At 41.1% G+C, this 22,522-nt stretch overlaps 1 protein-coding gene across 1 annotated transcript in view; it reads right to left on the minus strand.

Moving 5' to 3' along the window:
• LOC310952614 (TSC22 domain family protein 1-like) overlaps nucleotides 1-22,522 on the minus strand; it is a 33,618-nt gene that overhangs the window by 9,049 nt on the left and 2,047 nt on the right. The window contains exon 1 of the mRNA XM_083921270.1: nucleotides 21,303-22,522. This exon is cut by the window's right edge and continues 2,047 nt beyond it. Coding sequence (XP_083777396.1) covers nucleotides 21,303-22,522 — 1,220 coding nt within the window. The remainder of the gene's footprint in view (nucleotides 1-21,302) is intronic.

Below are 22,522 nucleotides of genomic sequence, written 5' to 3' on the forward strand. Positions count from 1 at the left end.
ATCACATCTGCTGTGTTTCGGTGGGAAATGCAAGTTAATAAAAGGGGCCTGGCATGTCCCAGCGATGAAAAAAGAGGCCTATTGAATTGTTGAATTGTAAAAGCTTTTGGCTGAGCTGTAGTTTGATAGTGGAAAGCACACACAGACTTTACCAGTAAGCCCTAGCAGTGGTTTTCCATAGTCACACCCTGACTATGGAGAATGACAGAGAGCTACTGAGTGAGTCAGTCAGAGAGGCAAGGGAGGAATGATGAATGGCCATTTTGGCCTCCATACGTAGAGAGAGAGGTGCTATTGGAGCATTTAGGCTGACCGCAGCAAGTCCTTAGTGCTCGTTCTATGCTAAACTCAGGCGCACACACTGGGGGAGAGGCAGAGGGAGACAAGGAGGGAGAGGGAGTAAGCCAGAGACACAAGAGCCAGAATGGCCTAGATTCACCGCCTCAGCATTATTACAGTCTCAAAGAGTCATGGTCACAGGAAGAGCAGAGAACAGATGCAAAGACAAATGCTGAGGGTGTTCCTACACCCCTAGTTTGGACGATGGAAACAGATTTAATTTTAATCTCAAAGCTGATATTCTGACTGAACTTTAGCTACTCATCAGGATAGATTAATGCACTCACGAAATTTCAGCTTTTCCTGCAGGAAATTTGTTGATGCTCAACATGTACAATACATGCATTTTTACAAAATACAACTACACGATGGAAGGAAACACATCACCGCACTTCACACCAAAGCAGATTTGATGGATTATCTAATCAACTTTAAGCACCAGCAATCATTCAGCAATAGAGCGGTCCTCAGTTAAAGAAATTCTTAGTCGACTAATCGACTAGTTGATTTAATAGACAGATCTGTAAAACTAAGTTTCTCCATGAAGAATCATGCAAACGCGCCACTTTAAATCTTGTGTTTAGCAGAGATGTGCTCATAAGTTGGACCCTGGAAATAAATTATTCAGCATGAAAAAAGCATAAAATAGACTAATCGACTCAAGAAATCTTAGTCAACTATGACCAAAATGACCAACTGGTTGACTAAGCAGGCACTCACACTTGGCATTCTTACTGTGCCCAAGCAAGAGTCACAACTAAAGTCTAGTTTTGACCAGTCTAACAAGGAAGCGTGCCATGCCTAAGCCTAGGCTCCCCAGCCCTGGCCTGGTTGAGAGAGGTGGGCTTCAGCACGGCATGATTGCACATGTACGAGCACGAGCGTAGAAAGTGGTCTTGATATCAATTTATGTGACTGTTCCTCGCAAAGGACATTTTAAAAGATGGCACCAAAGGGTTCGGGGCGGTCTGTGGTGGTTGTGGCACGATAACTGCAGATTCAATGACGTCACTCAATGCGTGCGTATTACGCCGTGGTAACATATAAGCAAGAAACAACCGTGCCTTGGCTCGGATCCTTTGAAGCAGTGTGAGTGTAGGCCGGGCCAGCGGGGGAGTAGGGAGGGGGAAGTCCCCCCCCCTCGGCACATAGACACACTGGGAAACTGTACAAATCACATCAGGAAAATGGACTTAACATGCAAAAACAAACACAGGTGTAGTCCTCTAACATACTTGTAATGATTAAAAAAAATAGAAATTAAACAAGGCTTCCACAATTATAGCAGGTCGACCTTCTGCTCCCGCTGCTTAACGCTATCTGTAATAAATTCAACAAATAACATGCAGTGTTTATCGAAACACTTTAATACCCACACTGACAGGAAAAGTAACCTGTTAGGTAGGTCCCAACTCTCCCTCTCTCTCTCTCACACACACTTATGTAACATGGATTTTCTGTGTGTGTGTGTGTGTGTGTGTGTGTGTGTGTGTGTGTGTGTGTGTGTGTGCGTATGTGTGTGTGTGTATGTGTGTGTGTGTGAGCAGCAGGTTTGAGTAATGTGGAGTGAAACCTGGCATTAAAAGGATTAGCAGCCAAAGGACACACAGCGCTCTGAGGCCAGACAACAAAGGATAGAAGTAATGCCAACCGCAGCAATAAAGATGAGGAGAGAAGGTCCACTGCGGGGGCTGGAGGGTGAATGTATTGATGCATATCTCCTTATAGAAATATCAGTACAGCAGTGTTTCCCCTAAATTAATTCAAGTGTAAACTCTATATGATTAGTGCCCCTGCTATATTAAAATCTTTACAAACGCAATAAACTCACTATCTCGACTTTAAGCAGCCAGTCAGGAAAGAGCAATGAGAATATATCGAACACCCCCAGACACTGCCACTGTTTAGTGGTTAGTGGTTTGTCATTGGATAGTGGTCCGCTGGCAATCTCTCTATGTTGCTGTTACAACGATGTTCAGTGAAGATGTCTTTGTCCAAAGGGAGAACCCATTATCTTTATAGAAAGGATCATTAAACCCTGTTATCCAAAAATATCAAACTTTAAGCACACCAAAAGCCAATTTGCTATCAAAATTGGAGGTATCGGATCAAATTCACAGTTAATTACTTATTTATATTTGTTAATGAATACAACATTAGGCCTATGTCTAGATGGTGCAGCCTCGACCCATTTCCCTGCTTTCTCGTGTGTGTGTGTGTGTGTGTGTGTGTGTTTTGAATACTGGTGTTGTATGTGTGCGTGTATAAATGTAGTTTATGTGCCAGTGTGTGTAGATTGTATGTATGCATATATGTACATATGCATGTCAATAATGTGTTGATTTGTTTATGATTTTGTTTTGTATGCTTATATATTTGAAATGTGCACTCTTGGAAGATAAGTCAAAGAGCTAAAACTAGAATACAAATACTAAACATGTTTGTAATGTGGTAACAGCGAACAGCATGTACTACCTCAGTAATGAACTTAGATTAACCTAATTAAACATTAGAAACATTAATACTCTGTACTTGCTGTGCTGAGGGAGACGGACTTGTGACGTATGCCACTGAGGCTTCTTGTTTACCGATACTGACCTATTTTTTTTATTATGATTTGTAGTAATCAATTTGCATTGTATTCTATGTTCAATAAAAGTGCATATTTTAATAAGTCTTGAAGCATTTTATTAAACGCAAAACGACATCTACAACTTTGTACAAATATGTATCTAAAGCTCTATTAGCAGACATGCTAAATACCTTCCTGTGGTGCAAAAAAAAAATGCATGTATTAAAAAATCCTAGGGAAACACTGATACAGAATCATTGGCTGTTTAATTCAGTTTAATTCAGACATGTCTTGATGTAGCATGATGATATTCATGGTTTTACTTCTGCTGTAGTTACTTCTGATTGCACTATATTTCCAGTATATAAGAATAATACTGTATTTATGTACAATGACATAATAACAATATGTACAATTACACAGTCTTCATTTTAATCACTCAACATCTACTTTGTACACAATTAAACCTCACAGCTGTGTTTGTATATTCAAAGGCGTCAGTAACGGATTTTGAACGTCATCTAAAGCACAATGAGGAATACTGTGATGCCAACAATTAAATTAAAAAAAAGATATGACTATAACGCACATCATGCTTTTCAGAGAAACCTTTATTACTTAAGCTGGGTTTTTTTTTTTCAGCTTTTAATTTGAATTGATGAAACTTTACTACATCTCAGAAAATGTCCAAACAGTTACCGTGTCTCTCCCTCTCATTTTTCAAGTATGTTTCATCTTTTAGTGTCCGACAGAGGAGGAAAGATTACTCAAACTGATGTCTGGGTCATAAAACTTTACACACACTACACGGCCTCCACCTTGAAGCTAACAGAGTTACACAAGATTACATCGGTGTTTGTGTTGGCTGGTGGGAGGCTTTTCTTAATATTTCACCGAACCACAAGAACAAGTGAGTCAACTCTCTCTCACGGCCTAGTCTACATCTCAACTTCCAAAACAATCACCAGTCCTCTCAGCCAAATCAGTACAAGCTGTGGGCAGATGCACAAGTAATATACAGTATGTTTTAGATTAACAGCATCAGCAACAACACGAGTCCCGGGTTTCTATCTGTGAACTCATGAGATACACATTCACCAATTGTCTCCCTTGTCTATTTTAAATGAAATCATTTTAAGCATGGGAACCTACTCTAACCACTGAAGTGTCACCAAGATCACTTATAACGGACCGCTGACGTCAAATTCAACAACTCATCATGTCTTTCTCTGTCATTATTTGCTGCTTTGTTATTCTGAAGGACAGGAAAGTGTCCTGAACACAGTACCGTTTCCACTGCAGCTCAGCTGATAACATTATTGATGTGCAAAACAAACTGCTAAACATACCCAGGTGCTTTGCTACAAAGTGGTTACATTTTTAATCTAATTGAGATCATTTTTTCAGTTTTTTATTTCTTCACTGTCTGTTATACATGTGTGTTTTATAGTGAGGTTTGTCATGCTTCTCTCGATCCAATCTTCTACTTTCCACCATCACAGTTGCTTTGCTTTATTTTAATTTGGGCTGGGTTCCTGAGAACAAACAGACTCAGAGGTCAGGGTGTAGCAGAAGTGATCAGGCATTGGCTGGTCACGAAACAGATGCTACCGCCACAGGGCTACCAAAGAAAATCTTGGTCGACTGGAATTCTACAGTAGCTTCCCAAAAAATATGCACATTATCTCTAGATTTACTAAATGGGCCACAGTGCACTGAGAGCACTAACTGGCAGCGTAGCAGATAGAGTGCTCTCATTAATAACAGTACTTTCATTATTAACGTCTCCCAAAACAATCCGTCAGTACTCGTGCAGAGCGTGTTAACCGTAACGACAGCATTATGTTCACTTACCTGACCTGATTCGTCGGACATTTTCCGGGGTTCATATGAGTAAACGGATTTAGTTTGTTTGAGCCTCTCCAAACATGTCTGAATATCAAGAATGTCTACGTCGCCTCAAAGCAAACTGATTTTATAAATCATCTTTGGCAACTGCAGGCCAATCATTATTTATGACTTCAAAGAAAAGCATCATGGATCATGTTTGGTTTCCGTTGTTTGCTAAATCAGATGTTGAGATAGGTCAGGGAGAGTTCATGGAATCAATAACTCGAACAATCCGGCTGAAAGCCTCGACCCATTTCCCTGCTTTCTCATTTGTGTGTGTGTGTGCGTGTGCGTGTGTGTGTGTGTGTGTGTGTGTGTGTGTGAACGCTCATGCAAGATTACAACTGAAGAGGACAGAGCAGTGATTGGATTAACTGGTGATGACACCACCGTCAGGGCCTAATTCTCTGACGTCAGCAGGGCTATCAAAAGCACAGCTTAGCTACAAACAAACAAAACTGTTGTTTCCTGAAAGGCACTACAGTCAGACCATTAATCAGGCCGTTGCACACAACATCACCATCATTAGGCCACTTTCATAGAGGGGATTCTTCTCTAACGTTCTCTGCTCTTATATTCAGGATACGTGAATCCAGGCCTGGTTCGGTACAGATGATCAACAGAATGTCTGGTAATAAATGCTGTTCACATGTACAGTCTTAGTGATTAGGGCCACCCTTAGGGAGTACAATATTACTGAGTTTACATCTGGACAGTTTGGTCACAGCCCTTTAATTTGACTAACAATGGCAAACTGACAAGGAAGAGGAGATTCTTGAAATGGCGACTACAAACAAAAATAATTATTTACCAAGCAGCGAAACAGAGGAAATATTGGCTGAGATGTGTCAAGAAATGCCAAAATCCAGCTCGTCTAGTCACACATTTTATAACTGTATGTGGAAGGAGTGACTGCAACTCACACCGCCATCTTCTGGTGACAAATCAGAGTTCAGTTCGAGAGTCCCCTGAAAATCCTTTAAAAACTCTTTTGTTTCTGGGGATTTCTGTAACTTGCGTCAAGTCAAATGAGCAACTGATTGAAGATTAATGTTCTCTGCCACAGTTCACTTGGACTCGGGGCAACAGCATGCACTCTCTTTATTCATAGCTGAATCAGCAATTAATCAGGCTAGATTATTCACCCTCATGAACCTAAGATTTCCACACAGCGATGCTTTTCTAAAAAAGCACATCTTTTGTTACGTCCACACTACTCTGGCACCAGAGACCTTCTGAAAACGATGACAGACACACCAACATCAGTCTTATCAGTTGGGTAGGTGGACATGCCATACGTCATATGCATTTTTAAGCTCATTTATATGGACGGAGATTATTTCTGATACTGAGCTAAAACACTTGTGTAGGCAAAGATCATTTTTGGTTTTAAACGCTGCTTTAGAATGAAAACGCAGCAGTGTGTATGTAGCCAAACATTGTTAACATACTTTAAGTTAGATGAGGACAGTTGATTCAGATGTTCAAATGATAGTCATTCTGACTGCAACAGAAAGAGGAGGACAACTTTACGCTGCCCTCTTATAACCTGGATTCCACCGCACTTGCTGAAGTAAAACTTGGATCATAGCTAATCAAAAAAAAAAAAACTATTTAAAAAGGTCTTACCTGTTACAGCAAAAAGGGTAGGCCACAAGGAAACATGACAGAATAAAGACAAACAGATGAATGACAATATACCAGGGGGTTAGGAAGTACAGACTACCTTGTTTCTGCTTTGGGTATCACTGTCTCAAAAAGTATACATCTCATAAACTTACAGTCTGCTGGTCAGTGGCAATAAAAATTTGAATTATAAAAAGAATTCCCTTTAAACCATTTGGTTAAACAAACTGATGGCGTGCTCAATGTGCCAAACTCACAGACAACATAAGGATTCATTCAAAGTCCCTTTGAGAATAACACACTGTTACTTATAGTATGTAGATGTTTTGGACTTTCATCATGCCAGCCCTGCTTATAGAGAAAACCCATATTTGCCCTTCACGGTTTGTATCATTTGCAGAAAATGTGCGTTGACAGTTGAAACTAGGTTAAGAAGTTTTCAACCTTGTTTTCCCTTACTACTGTGACACTGAAGAATACTCCTATACTTAAATGATGGGAAATACATAATTAATACAACTGCTGACTCATAAACCAACGCTGTGACAAAATGCTCCATCATTACACCATATTATTTTCCAGGCTGGTGCACACTGCCACCTGGTGGAAAGCAGAGCTACATCACGCAGCTAATTAAATGTCCTCAAAAGCCCTGAACACACCTCTTGTTGTAGGGTTGAATTCAGGTCAAGTGCTCACTTTTAGCCGGAGTGCCACCAATAATCCCAAAGGCTTTTTTTGTGCTTTGCATATCACAGATCGTGACATGCAAGCTGAGTCATTCAAGTCTGCTAGCGTTCTAGTCTGTCTGGTAGTAGACAAAGGTGATTAGTTTTGCTCAGTGTCTCACAGACAAAGGCAGAGTTACTGCATAAGCTGCTTTGCTAATGTCGTTCACTGTCACAGCACAAAAAAAGGTCAGATTCCCCCCTTTAGCTTGGTCATAACATATACTAGCCTTGATATCTGAAGTCTCAATAGATCTTATGTTTACTACATAAGAGAAAAGTGTAATTATATGATGCTCACAGAAGTGCCTATCACTTAAAATGGAACCTAACAGAACTATGATCACAGTATTTTGTAGCGCTGTACCGAATAGTTTGAAGCCCAATTTATAATGTTGCCATTCAAATTCTAAATCAACATTCAAATGCTGCGCAAGTTTTATTTATTTTTGTTTTTTTGCATGTCTATTCATTCAGTTTAAACACGGTATTTCTTCACAGTTGCAGATAAAGATTTAGACTCCAGTGGTGGCTGCGTAGGATTGTTTCAGACTCGGTAACGATATCAAATACGATGACAGATATTCAAAGCTTAATTTGAAAACTTCAATCGAAGCTTCAAATGTCAAAAAAACATCACATTCAGTACAGCCCTTTTGGCTAATATGGGGCATCAATATATAATGATTAATATTAATGACAAACTTTCAACAGAGTCAGGATTTCCTTTCAAAATCATTACAGTTATTCTCTGAGATGTAGTGTTTCTTATTTCCCACTAAAGGGCATGTTTTAATCCAAGGTCCTTGAGCTCCAGAATAGTCTCAAATAAACTGCAATGCTTCCATCTGTGGCTCAATGAACATACTTAACAGCTTTCACTCAAGACCTCTCTCCAGTCTGCACATAATAAACTCAAAGTGACCTGGTCCTCACCATCAGATCTCTACGCAAAGGCAGTTAAAACAACCATCATCACACAGGACCCCTCACACATCCTCCATAACCTGTAAAGGAATTAGCACTCTAACTCTTGGCTGCACATATTTTCACTTTACAGCCAAACTGCTGTAAAGTGCTTAACTTTATGTTTAAATGTTTATATTTTTGCCACTGTATGGCAATTAAGATGTACACGTGGATAATTCTAAAGGAACAGTTACCGAGCATTTATGTGGTGTCGGAAAAAAATCGGAAAATCGAGTTCCCTACTGGGAAAATTAATGTGAACACCTTCCCAAATAGGAATAAGAACTTTGCAGAAAGCGTTGGTACACGACTTGCCAAGTTGACGTCATGTTACGCAGAAACATGGCATTAAAATTAATGTTTGGTGGATGGCTATTAACAGGAACAGAATCTTGATTTATTCCACCTAGTTTGACAATTTGATCTAAGTTTCGTGAGCCTTTTAAGCTCCTCTGGACGCAGTATTCCAGTTATGTTTGGCAACTATGTTTAGTAACTTCATTCTAGCATGACGCTCATGTCAATCATCGTCTTAAACACGCCCCCACATGAGACAAACTGTTGTGATTTGCCCGTCAGATCTCAAGTTGTTGGAAATCTGTCTGAATGATATGGGCCAGAACAAACTTCCAGAGCAAATGAAAGATGACCTGCGGCTCCCAAGCTAAGAGTGACCTAGAGGAGTTAGAAGTTAGAGTTAAGCAATATTTTAGTGTTTTTAGGGATTATACTGGTGCAATAACAAGTCTGGGACAAAATCACTAATAAGCTTCAAACCGGAAATAAATACTGGAAACAGCTATCGATGTGTACTCTTGAACACTTTTGTCAACACCAACACCAGATTTGGTTAGGTCTTGGATTGCGACACTTCTTATGCCTTCCTTTCATCCTAAAATCTTCACCCTGGTGGTTTCATAACAATTCACATTGCCATTTACGTGACTTTAACGACTGCTTTGTGACCTTAATAACTCTCACATGACTGATTTTCAAGTCTCAGATGTTGAAGCACATGAATGCATAAACCTTTTCGCACAGATTAACTTTCAACCGCAGCTCCACTCACTAAAAATGTCATTTTTAGAATGAACAAAACAATTTAATGATCACAGTGATGGACTTTCTATTTCATGCAATTCTCAAAAATCTAAAAGTAGATTTTTATGACTTAGTAAAAACACAAAAAAAACAGCTGCAGTGGCTGCCTTAAAGATGTGCAAAACCCAAACAAACACATTATGATGGGCCTGGATAAATGTCCAATACGATTAAAAGTTCACTGGCCATGAAACTCAGTGAGTAGAATTTATTCCTCTGAGCAGGTTAAAAAGGAAATAAACTTTTGTAGTGGTGTATCAATTTCCCCTCCCAGCATCAAGGCTAGCATGCCTGAAAGGGAGCATTCACAGCGGTGGTACCTCAGCACTCTCCTACGTTCATTTGACCAGTCAATGTCAAGACATTTAGGGATTGACAAATATGTTGCTTTTGAGCCTAAAAACAGTGGTCACATGACCCACTTACATATATTTGGTAGGCCTGGTGTACAATATGTAGGCAGTTTTCAGCTTGCCAACCAGCAGGGGGTGGCACAGCACTATCTACAGAGCTGAAATGGTTTGCAGGCAGACTATATAGTAGCTGGCATTAATGCTACAGCGACTGCGCCAATTATAAAGACCAAAGGAAAGGTATGAGACATGCAATAATAACAAAAAATAAATTCAAACACATTTTGTGTGACTTGTGACTTTTGGTCACTCCAAAAGGGGCAACTGTTGTTGTATGGTCTACCTGAATAAATTCAACATGTGGTAATGAGTAAACTACACAGGGATTAAAGTGCTGGACAAACACACGCACACCAAGTGTCTCTGCGCTGTATTCATGCTATTAAGAGACGCAACTGGCTAGACTAGGGAGAGGGATTTTTTTTTTAAACTTCACCCCCTCCCTCTAGCAGCCACCCTCATTCAGCCACAGAGCATAGAGAAGGGGATTAGCTCACACAAAGCAAGAGTGAATGAACATCAACCCCTATGGGAAAAGACACTCAGTGGATAGAGCTCTCACGTCATCACAGCCGAGCAGAAAGGCTGAAAAGATGAGACCAACAACCTGAGCAAACCGCATAAATCAACAGTTATCCTGTGACACTAAATGATGGTCACTGTTCGGGTTCTAATAGCCAGCCTCAACTCAACTTTGCACAGGCATGACACTGGTATCTCATATCTCACCCTTAGAGATAAGGTGAGGAACTAAGAAATCCAGAGTGAGCTTGGACCTGCTCCTTTGCTTCAAAAGGGGCAAATTGGAGTAGTTTGCGCATCTGAACACGATTGTCTCCCGTTAAGAGGTTTTCCACATGCTGGAGAGATTACATATCCTCTTATGGGCTGGGAATGCCTCGGGGTCTCCCAGGAGAAGCTGGAACATGGCTGGGGTGAGGGGCGACGGGAATACTCTGCTTTGCCAGCCGTCCCCGCGACCCAGCCCACAATAAGCAAATGGAAATAGATGGCTGGATGTTTCACATTGAAATTTAGAATAACAACAGCCGTTTTCTTCTGAACTTCTCTAAACATCTTTGAAGAAAATAATCCGGGGCTGAATTAATGCAATTGGAGTCAATTCTGGAAATTAAATATTAAGTCAATTGACAGAAAATTAAACAGCAAGTATTTTGATGATCAGTTACTTTTAACTACGTTCTTAAGCAAAAACTCCAAAATATATAGTCCTCTCAGATGTTAATATTTGCTTTTATGGTAGTAAATTTATCTCAAAAGACTGTGGGAAATTGTGATGGAGATAATTTACTATTTTGTGGCATTTTACAGACATTTAATCACATACATAATAGACAAGATTGTTGCAGTCCTAGCTGATTTCTCACCCTTTCTCATGTAGTTGCAAAATCTATGGAATACTAATAATCCAGCATTAAATCTGGCGATTCATATTTAACTCATTCAAGGACCTGTAGACAAAGTGTAGTCATTGCTTGTTACGCACTGGACACTCGCCTCATTATAGACAAAGCTGTTTGATAAGACAATCATCAATCTGGTGACAGCACAATATTACATTAGAATGTAATGACTTGCCAATATCCTAGGACGACCTTGGCAGCTTTTATTCCTGTAAGGCTAAGAATTCTTACACCAATAGCAATGTCATGTGCGTGTGTGTGTGTCTGGTGCGTGTGTGTGTGTGCGTGCGTGCGTGTGCGTGATTGATTCCTGGAGCTGACTGGACAGTGTTCTGGCCACAGGAATGCTGGCCATGATTCAGCATATTGCCTTCACATTTAGGGGGATGACAGTGGCAGACCACTAAAGCCTAAAAATAAAAATGGGTAGCAACATGAAACCTCCATCAACACTTCATAGTGTCATACATTACACAAATATTGTGCCACGCATGCCGGAGATAAAAGGAGGTCTCAGTTACAACAAAAGAATAAATCCTCTATCTTTTTGTTCCATAAGACGGATTCTACAACAGATGAGAACTCTGAATTGATTCTTTAGTAATACCAAGAACCTTTAACACACTATGTTAAAGCAATACAGGAGCTATTTTGATTTTGATTTGTTATCATGCAGGCACTAGTTTCTCAAGGGTCTTGGGTAATTCCTGTTTCAATCATGCTGCAAACTCCAGAAGAAAACAAGCCTCCAACAGTGAAGAGGATGGGATTGAGACAAATGTCTAACTGGAGAGACAACGAGATTTGGGAAATTCTGTAGTCAAGGACTGACACCCATATTATCAGACAAATTCAAAGAATGCAAGAGATTCGGATGTTTATGACCAAATTACGAACCAGCTCCGTCTGTGCGTCATGTCCTCCCTCATTCACGCTCTACCCAGGCACCGCCCCTCGCCTAAACCAAACAGAGTTTCCTGTAAGTGCGAACACGAGACAGACAATCTCACGTTTTGCAGCAGTCTTTCGGGGTGTGTGTGTGTGTGTGTGTGTGTGTGTGTGTGTGTGTACTACATCAATCTGTATCTCTGCATTATGACTTTCCAGTATTAATTTAAGTTAAATGAATATTATTAAATATTCACATCATAGCACATCATTAGATTCAGGTGTGTTGGAGCAGAGAGAACCTGAAACATGGAGGACAGTGGCCCTCCAGGAGCAGGGTCAGGCAGCCCTACTCTAATCTGTACCTAAATGTCACTCACCCTCATTTGGAATTATTTTATCAGAGGGTTGACCATTTAAAAAGTCTGCTTAGCAGTCCGACAGTCTGGAGAGTCGTAATGCATTTTGGCGCAGTTAAATACACTGAAGATCAAAATTAGAAAAAATTATAAATACTTGTTTTATTCTGAAATATTGTTATTTTTATAGTGTCCAGGATTTTATAGAATAATTGTTGTGGCTAAACCACTGATGTACTAGCATGTTTTTTTTATTAAATAACAATAACACTTCAACAAAATGTTTATTTTGTGGAGAAAAAAAACAGTGAACAAAATTAGTGAACAGTTACCATTGTATCAGAAGAAAAGATTTCAACAATGTTTTCTTCTATAGGATTAAAAAATGAATAGGAAGTGTAGAGGCCACCGCTTTGAATGACATCAGCACATCTGAGCCCACAGGACATCACTAGTTTCTCACACTGCTCTCGTTTGATTTGTGTCCATTCTTCTTTCAGTCTCCTCCACAGTTCACTAACTGTAGTGGGTTTCTTAGACATTACTTTGTTGCCAAGGATTTTCCAGAGACTCTCTATGGGGTTTAGGTCCTGACTCTGGGCTGCTCATTTCATTGTTTCAATATTCTTAGCTTCAAAGAATTGCTTAACCCGTTTTGCAGTGTGAAAGGGGGCATTGTCTTGCATGAAAATTGCAGCTGATTGGGAGACGTTTGCAGTGGAGGTATTGCATGGTTCCGAAGAAGGTTCACATAAACATTTGCATTCACCCTGCCATGTAGCTGAACAAGAGGACCAACTCCTGCTGCAGAAAACATCCCCCAAACCATGACACTTCCTCCCCTAGAATTAACAGACTTCTTTACACACTTTGGGTTCAGTCTTTCCCCAGTCCTACCCTGAACATTATGTTTCCCATCAGACCCAAATAAATTGAAGGTAGTCACTAAAGTTCACTCTGGACCAGTTCTCCTCTGTCCACACAATATGCTCCTCAGCAAAAGCAAGTCTACCCTTTTTATTCTTTCTGCTGATGAGGTTTGTTCACTGTAAAGTGGGCTTTGAGTCCAAACTGTCTTAAACAGCGAGACACTGTGTGCAAAGACAGATCCTTGCCCTGTTAAACACTGAACTGGCGAGCAACTCCAGCTGCAGTGTTGAACCAATTCCCCATTGAGAGTTTTCGCATAATCCTGTCCTCTTCGGGGGACTTAAATTAATCTGTTTCGGTATTCTTGAAATCACAGACTTGGAACACCCAACCTCTCTCTGATGGCTGAGAGGGTCATCACTTTGGCCTTCATCTGGACAACCTGCTGTCTCAGGGTTACAGTCACGTTAGAGCGGCTTGCCATCTTGCAAAGTAACCAGGAGAGCGCCCAGATAAATAGGGTGTGTCCAACAATTAAGTCAATTGTCACCAGGTGACAGATTAACACCAATAACTGGTAGGGATCTGAAAGTGTTTTGCTCAGCGTTTTTTTCCCAAGATAAAGGTTTTTGTTGTGCCTTGGTTATTTAAAAAAAAACATGCTAGTACAGCAGAGGTTTAGCCACAGCTAAGTCTAAACAATAAAAAATATCAGTATTTCAGAATAAATGTATGCGAGAGCGAGAGCGAGTGTGTGTGTGTGTGTGTGTGTGTGTGTGTGTGTGTGTGTGTGTGTGTGTGTGTGTGTGTGTGTGTGTGTGTGTGTGTGTGTGTGTGTGTGTGTGTGTGTGTGTGTGTGTGTGTGTGTGTGTGTGTGTGTGTGTGTGTAATTTTCCCATAGATGAGAGGCAGGCTAAAAACACAATCCATTATCATCCATTACAGACCATTAGTTTCCCCACCACACACTAAAGTGAAACAATCTGGTTTATTGATGGAAAAATAAGCCTGAAAGAAGGAGAGGCAGAAACAACTGAAATCAATGACGCATCTGCACAAAGCACACCAATAAACAACAGACAAAGACATGGGGTGATTTATCAAGATATATACACATGCAAGGGTTTTTTAATTAACCTCCATTTCATCCACACACAGTAAACTGCTCACAATCTTTTTCCGTTTCAGTTTGCCATTCACGTTTCACGACTTGGCTGAGAAAGACAGTAAATATTCAGTAGCGTGTAGTGAGACCTGCCTCCCTCTCTCGCTCATACACAGCATGTTGCTGCCCTGCTGTGTTCTGGTGTTCTCTGGCTTGGTCTGTGTGGTGGGAATGGGGGAGGTGTCAGCAGCATAACAAATAACAAATGTTGTTTACTTTTAGTGAAACACTTGTAGCGCAACTGTGGACAAGCCAGAGCTCAATCTAAAAGGCAACAGTGGAACACTGCCACATTATTGGTGCATTTGCTACAAAAAATAACAAGTGTCATGACATCAGGAAGTGATTCTCAACACCTGTCCAATCTTAACACCTGTGTGCATATCAAGTCCATGAATCATTTCCAGCTCAAGTTCACAAAATCAACTGGGAAATCAATTCATTGGGTCCTGGTGTTGCCGTTAGCTGCGTCGCCAGGGGTGTGCCTGAGTGTGTGACCATTCAGGCTGCGTTCCCGTTAGGAGCGTGCCAATTGCTTGGCCCAGGAAAGCACTGCTTGCAGCATCGAACGGATTAACGGTTCTTGAGATATGCGAAGGACTGTCATACATAAATACAGAGAGATTCCTTCAGTTATAATTAAATGATGCTCCTATAGGGCCACCTATTGGCTAATTGGCACCAAATTTGTCATGGCCACTTAGAAATATATCCACCAAATGTGATTGCAATTGCACAAAGAGCTTAGGAGATACATGTTTTGTAATACAAGTCCCTCCGACAGCATTTGAGCAAACTGAGGGTCAGCGATAGCAAAACTGTGTCAGACATCAAAATCTGAAAAAGCAACTTTTTCTGGCTTGGTCCAGAGATATTCTGACAGTTCCTAATCATAAGGGCCTATTTCATTGTAAGTACAATGCTCTATGGAGGATTTTTGTCAATAGAACTTGTTTAATAGCTGTGATTAACACTTATCATAGTCAATCATGTTAGGAAAGAACAAGGATGACCCAAAGGTCACATGCAAACTTTGCAAGAAAAACTTTGCCCATCACTTGTTCTCGACGAACATGACCTCCCACCTTAAATCATGTAAGTTACGGGTTGTGTAGTGTGAACTTAGCTGAAACTCTTACAGCTGTGGGTACAGCCACAGACAAACCAAGATGGGGCCAATGTTTAGACAACTGTTTTATCTAAGACCCACTGTAAAAAGAGACATCACATCTGTCAAAGTCTATGGTATAACCTTCCTAAAGCCAATGCTCATACAAAATGATCTACCGAGCAGACACCACTGGAGGAAATACTCGAGCAACACAATGGCTAGATTTATCAGAGCTGCAACACTGATGCACAACTCTGCTCAGTCTGGTTCCATCTGGTCCAGTCTGTTCCCCAGAGGTCTCAACGAGTGTCAGTAGACCTTACTAAGTTGGGTTGGGTCATTTCCTCTGTGTGTTGTGAATTTTGGGGATCCCATTGATCTCCGCACAATAAGCAACACCAGCCAAAGAGCACACACTGGCTCCCTGCACTGCCAAGGGGAAGATTAAATTCAAAACAGCCAACAGCAGAGATAGCCATCATGCTGCCAGCCAGAGCTACATTTCCCTGGGCCTTCACACATTCAAACAGACACACTTAGGCTGGTGTTCAGACCAACAATAGCAGTGAGTTGCAATATCCCCATTCCTTTCTATGAGACCATTGCAGGGTTTCCCCCAGGGTACTGCAAGCATGCCAGGCGTAAACATCAGAGATTTTTTTAACATGATCTTTAAACATAAATGTGTTAACGAAGTGTCAAACTCCTTTAAACAGCTTATTTGTGTATACTATGTGAGAGAGAGAGAGAGAGAGCAATTAGATACACAGAAAATCTGCTCGCACTGCTGAAGAGTCCTCTCTCTGTTGGAGTTTTACACACACACAGTCAGTGAGAGCAAGCTTGCACGTGCGTCTGTGTAGGAGAATAACAAGTTACTTTGCGGTAGGGATGGGCGTGAGTAATCGATTCCTCGCCGTTAGGAGTGAACTCGTGGGGGAATTAGGGGACTAGTCCACTTTTAAAGGTGCTCTACTCAAAATCCTGAAAAAAAGGTGGCTTGTGGCCAAATTGTTGAAAAATGCGTGCTGAAATGTCCCCTGGGAGCCAAAACGCACATCAAAGTGCCCTCTTGGAAGCCAAAACATGTGCCCGCTTTAGTGGCGAGGACACAAAAGGAAAGGGCTGTCGGACAGCAAGGTAACCGGTGAAAATATCCTAAATATAACATTAGGGATGTAACAATATAGCATTTTGATATCACGATTATTGTTATAGGAAATACAGCGGTTTACAGTTTTAATGAACTGGGAATTTATCATTTGACACTATGGAAAGGAAAATATGCAAAAGCTCTTTTGGTCTTGTCCTACAAATAAATGTAAATGATAAATAAATGTTGTGAACTACTTCAGACTCTGTATAAACCATTTTGTTACAGGTTTGAAACATTACATTCGCTAGTTAAAGTTTTTGTTACCTTGAACATCGGAGGTGGACATTAAAAGGTGGATGATTATCTCAAAGATTTTTGGACATATTCCTAGTGTTGGCCAATAAAACACTCATCAGTGCAGAATGCATATACTAAAAACACAGCTAACATACTAACCCTCTCTCTCACACAAACACACACATACAAGAACACATGCACTGACACTCTAAAGAGACCATGACGTTTATACAGCTGCGCCTTAGGAGGTGATTTATGAGGGCCGGGTCATTCCAAACATTAAAACCTGAAAATATGTCGACAGGAGAGACACAGCAGACCGTTCAATCACTGATAAAGCCCATAGACCACCAGCCAGAACACACTTGTATATACGTTCCTACCAGAAAGAGAACAAATCAGCTTTTATGAGAGGAGCGGGCTGCTCTGCAATTAGTACACAAAGGAAACAAGTCCCGGGTCTTAGAAATGCTCCCATTAAAAAAGACTTTAAAAAAGGTGCAATCACTTCTACTGTACCCTATACTTATGAAAGTAATGAATACCTAGTTGCTCCTACGTTACATCTGAGAGATACAGTATAAGGTAATAAATAAATAAATACTGGACATCAACGATTAGTGCAGAGTAGTCATTTTACAAAATGATTGCAAACTGAAAACAAAAACACAATTAGTGCCCCAGTTAAAAGGTAAGTGACAAGAGGTATCGTGCTTTACAAACAATGACAGCCTGGCCATGTGTTTTTACAGTGAATGCTTCCATGTCCGAGACACCCTGAACTCCTCACTATGCAGCATCAGTGTGTAGTTTCTCCTAAACACACAAGAACATTGGTGCTACATTTGCCCAAGTTGTAGGCAGCCTCAAAAGACCTCATCAGAGTTTGATCAACACATCCCTCGCAACTTTTATACAACTCTAATATTACGAGCTTTGCAATATATTATTGCAGTCGCTAATTAGATTTTCTGAAGTGTGCATTTTAAATCATTAGGCTATGCTATTCCCCCTTTTTGTCCCAAGAACTTAACTGAAAACCAAAGCAAAGCTGGCCTATCAGTTTCTTTCTCTTTCACACTTACCATTGAAAAAAACTTTTCGTACATCTGGGGCATTATTAATAATGCTTGCTACGCACAAAAACCTTTCCTAGACATGCAGAAATGTGCAGTAGTGTGCGGTGCAAATGCTGGTATTAAGAGAAAGCGCGCGAGAAGTGCGCGTATTCCTACACCAACTATCAACCGTGCGTAGAACTCCCGCAAAGTTTTTATGACTCGGGAATCAGCGACACTCGATGAAAAAAAACCAGAAAAAAACACACACTCTTAACTATAAAATAATTGCCAGCAAATGTATTTCACACTGTATAAAGCCTAGTCGTAGTTGTGGATAGGCTTAACTAATATAGGACTATTGTTGACACGCAGTTAAGATGCAGTTTGAAATAATTATCAAGTCTACATGTTTATAATAACATGTTTAACTGAATTTTATAACTGCAAACTGTTATGTGGGTAGCAATGATAATTGTATTTTGCAGTTTGTTTTTATTAAAAGCCTGCATTAAGCAAAAAACAATATATGTATTTTTTTTATTAAAGAATGAATGTCCAAATGCTGTAAATGAAAACTCAATACCTACCCACCAAAGAGTATTCAGGTCCAGTCCTAAATCTAACATGAGTATCTTTTTTCAAGTATATACCTGTAAATCACAGTGCAATAGGAAAAAAACCTTTCTATGTGGTGATTTGACATAAACCACTCATTAATTTGATCTATTAAAAAATGCTATATCATGATATATATATATATATATATATATATATATATTTTTTTTTTTTTTTATTTATTTATTTTTTTTTTTATTTTTTAGGGATGCTCGATATTGGCTTTTCTGCCGATATCCGATATTCCGATATTGTCCAACCGTTAATTTCCGATACCGATATCACCCGATACCGATATATGCAGCCTTTTTACACCAAAATTCATCACATATCACCTATTATGGAATTAACACATTATGCCTAATTTTCTTGTGATGCCCCACTGGATGCATACATAAATGCAACATGGCTTTTCAAATGTAAACACTGTACAAAATAAGTTATTGAAAAAAGTGCCATTCATTTATTTGTTTGTGTTTTTAGAGAGAATATTTTGCCTCAAACAAAATTACAGACAACATCACAACAAGGAAGATGCATAGCTTCAGTCCAGAGTAGTAAACAAACTTAGTTTTCTTTTTCCAGACTGAGTAACGACAGAGCCGTAACTTGGCAAATATAACAATCAATAAATTAGCAGTCAAGCTCAACATGCTAACCTGTATTGGATCTAACGGATACAGCACCAGAAATTAGCTTCTCGACGTGACTGTAAACAATGCTGTGCAATTCGGGTAAGCACTGGTCTGAGAAATACTTGCGCCTGGGCACGAGATAACGGGGCTCGAGGGACTCCACACGTTTGGTGAATCCGGCATCTTGAACGATAGAAAAATGTTTTTTCTCGGTGTCGGATGTTGCTTCTTTTCATCACTTTGCTGCACAGATGTAGCGTATAACTCCGCATGAATCTTCTTGAGGTGGGTGATCAAATTTGATGTATTAAAGGAAGACGCCTTGTTTCCACCTCTCATAACTAACGCCTTGCAGTCATTGCAAAGCGCACATATACTGTTAGTAGGTGACACTTGGAAATACTTCCAAACCACGGACATCTCATGCACCGGGAGAGCTGAAGCTTGTTAGCCACGGTTAGCAACCGACGAGTGAAGCGTGTTGTTGTTGTTATACGTCATCAAGCACGCGCCTGTAAACGGCCCGTGTTGCATTCAGGTACACTCGGAAATGCTGAAGCCTACAGAACTAACATCGGTTGTAAAAAACCCGATACCGATAATTCCCGATATTACATTTTTAACTCAATATCGGCCGATAATATCGGTGGGCCGATATTATCGGACATCCCTAATATATATATATATATATATATATGTATATGATCATTATCAGGATATGAAATGACCTATGAGCTTTTTGTCACATCGCCCAGCCCTAAGTGGGACATGCCTAGTTTGTGTTCTTTGTAAGTGTACAAAAAAACACACTCAACAGGCACTGTCACCAACGTACATTCATGTGACAGCAGGTAAACTACAGAGAAATGAGCCGTGAGCCTAATTCACAGAGACAATCTTCTCATTTAAAAAACAAGGGCTTTGGTTTCACCCAAATGCTACTTATCATCAAAGACAATAATCCAACTTATCCCCATAGATTTCACATTCCTCAGAGTTAAATGCCATGTGATAACAGTATCCGTCCTTCAGTATCCATCTAACGGGTACATAAAGACAGACTGAAACAAAACTAGTAACATTCCCAGTCATGAAAAGCAGTCCAGTAATCAATTCATCTTTAGAATTATACCTCAGGTATGCAAAACATCCTTAGAGCTTAGATAATAATAACAACATTTCAGAGGTCGAGAGAATGGGCTTAAGATTGTAAGAGTGACAAATGTTAGCATTTCCTTGTGCTGCTGGGTGATTAAAATTTCCCTGTAATCTCAAAACCAGTTTTTAAAACTTATTGTTGGGAGGACATTCCAGGGGACTTTCAGCTGGTTCATTACATAAATCACTCTCAACGCAAACTGTTACAACTGGAGGAGTAGTGACAAAGACAGATGGAGGAAAGAGAGATAGTGGCGTTAGAAAAAGAGAGCTCTTAATGAAATCAATAAGCTTTTAGTGACGGAAAACGGCTACTGCACTATACTTTTTATGTCAACAAGTAACGCACTACCTCTTCCGATGAGGTCATCGAAAAGGTAGAAAGAGTATTTTTAAGCCATGCTTTGAGAGATGGGCTGTTGAACAAAATTAAATATTGTGTTTCATCTGTAGAATTAGACTATTTAGTTTGTTTTTATCAAATTTGCAGCAAAACCATAAAACATACAACCTTTGCCTTGTTACCTGCTTTTCATCAATAAATGTGCTGAGAGTGTTTATGGCGAACTGCGAAATTGTTCTGTAATGCAGAAAGTCTGGATTCAAGCAAGGAGGTTAAGTAAAATGTTGAATCACTGCAGCCACTTGATGAAGACAGGAGACGCTACATCCAGCCAAGCCCTGTGATGTGTCCCACTGACAGAGGACAGGCAGACTGCGGCAGCCTGGCAACTGTCTGCTGGCTATCTAGGAAAACAATAACACTTTTCTTCCCTTACAGCTGCCACGGCAACCAGTGAAATCATCCAGCTTTAAAGCAGACTAACTGATGAGACGAGCTACAAACACACATTTAACAGGAAGCATCTCTCAGAAATCGGCTTTGATTTCCAGACCGGGGCTAAAATGTTCATTAACTGCTCAAAAAAAATGGTTAAAGCCAATCAAATAAATATTAAAAAATTAAGGAAATAGAATCTCTTACCCATCCTCCTCTCCATCAGCAGTCTTGAGACCAGCTGATGCTGTTAAGGCACTGGCGGTAGCGGCGTTGCCATCAGCTTCTTGACCCTGGCCAGTGCTGGATCCAGATCCAGCCTCCCCTCCGGACAGCTTGGGCAGCCCCAACAAAGCTGACTGGTGCTGGAGGAGCAGCCGCTGGGCATCCTGTAGCTGAGTGGTGGTGAAGGTGGGCAGACTAGCATAGAGGGCACTGGCTTGGGCAGCATGAGCCAGGGCCTGGGCACTGTGGTCCTGGGACAAGCTGACACAAGACAGCTGGCTCTGTGAAACACCCTGTGGGGGCATCATAACGCTATTCCCAGTGTTGTGGGCGTGGGGCTGAGTCGGGGGAACGCTTTGAGGGTTTGGAGGAGGCACACTTGGTGCAGACACTTGGCTCTGGTGAGCTGTTATGGGCAGCTGGGTGCCCAGGCCCGGGTTTTGGATTTGCGTTGAGAGTGACTGTGGCTTCTGCTGCTGACAATCCAAATGGCATGGGTGGCTCTGAGGCTGCTGGCCAAGACCTGGTACTCCAACATGAGGGGGCATAGTGGCTTGAAGGGAGGAGGGCTGCTGGGGCTGAGTGTGAAGGAGTGCCTGTGACTGCTGTGGGCCTCCCATCATCTGACATGGTCCATTAGCTGACCCGGAGGGAGCTGATCCAGCTTGATTGGACAGAGATGCAGAAGCGGCAGCCTGGGAGATACCTTGGTGTGGATGGGTGTACTCAGCTGGTCTCACCTGCACTGGGCCTGCTTGGGGGGTAGCAGGTGGTTGCTGTGGCAGGGTGGCATAGCCTACCGGCTGGTGCTGCTGTGCACCTACTAGGCCCTGTGTGGAGCCTGAGGGTTGATTAGCAACTGCCTGGGCATAAGTGAGCTGCTGATGGGCTAAAGCCGACGTAGGGAGTCCACTGGCGGTCTGGTGGCCTGACATGGGAGCAGGCTGATGAATGTTCGGGGGAGCCGAGTGGGCACCAGTAGTCACATGTGAATGGGTAATATCCTGGGGGTGCATGTGAGGATGGGACACTCCCATGCTTAAGCCACTGGGGAGGATTCCTTGAAAGCCCTGAGAAGGGGAGGAATAATCCTGGGTATGCTGGGGTACTGGGGCCCCCCCAGCCTCTCCACTGCACACACTCTCAGTATAATGGCACAATGTACTCAAAGTGCTACTCACAGAACTACTACTTGTGCTTTC

The sequence above is a fragment of the Echiichthys vipera genome, assembly GCF_963691815.1.
Source record: "Echiichthys vipera genome assembly, chromosome: 10".
NCBI classification, from domain to species: Eukaryota; Metazoa; Chordata; class Actinopteri; order Perciformes; family Trachinidae; genus Echiichthys; species Echiichthys vipera.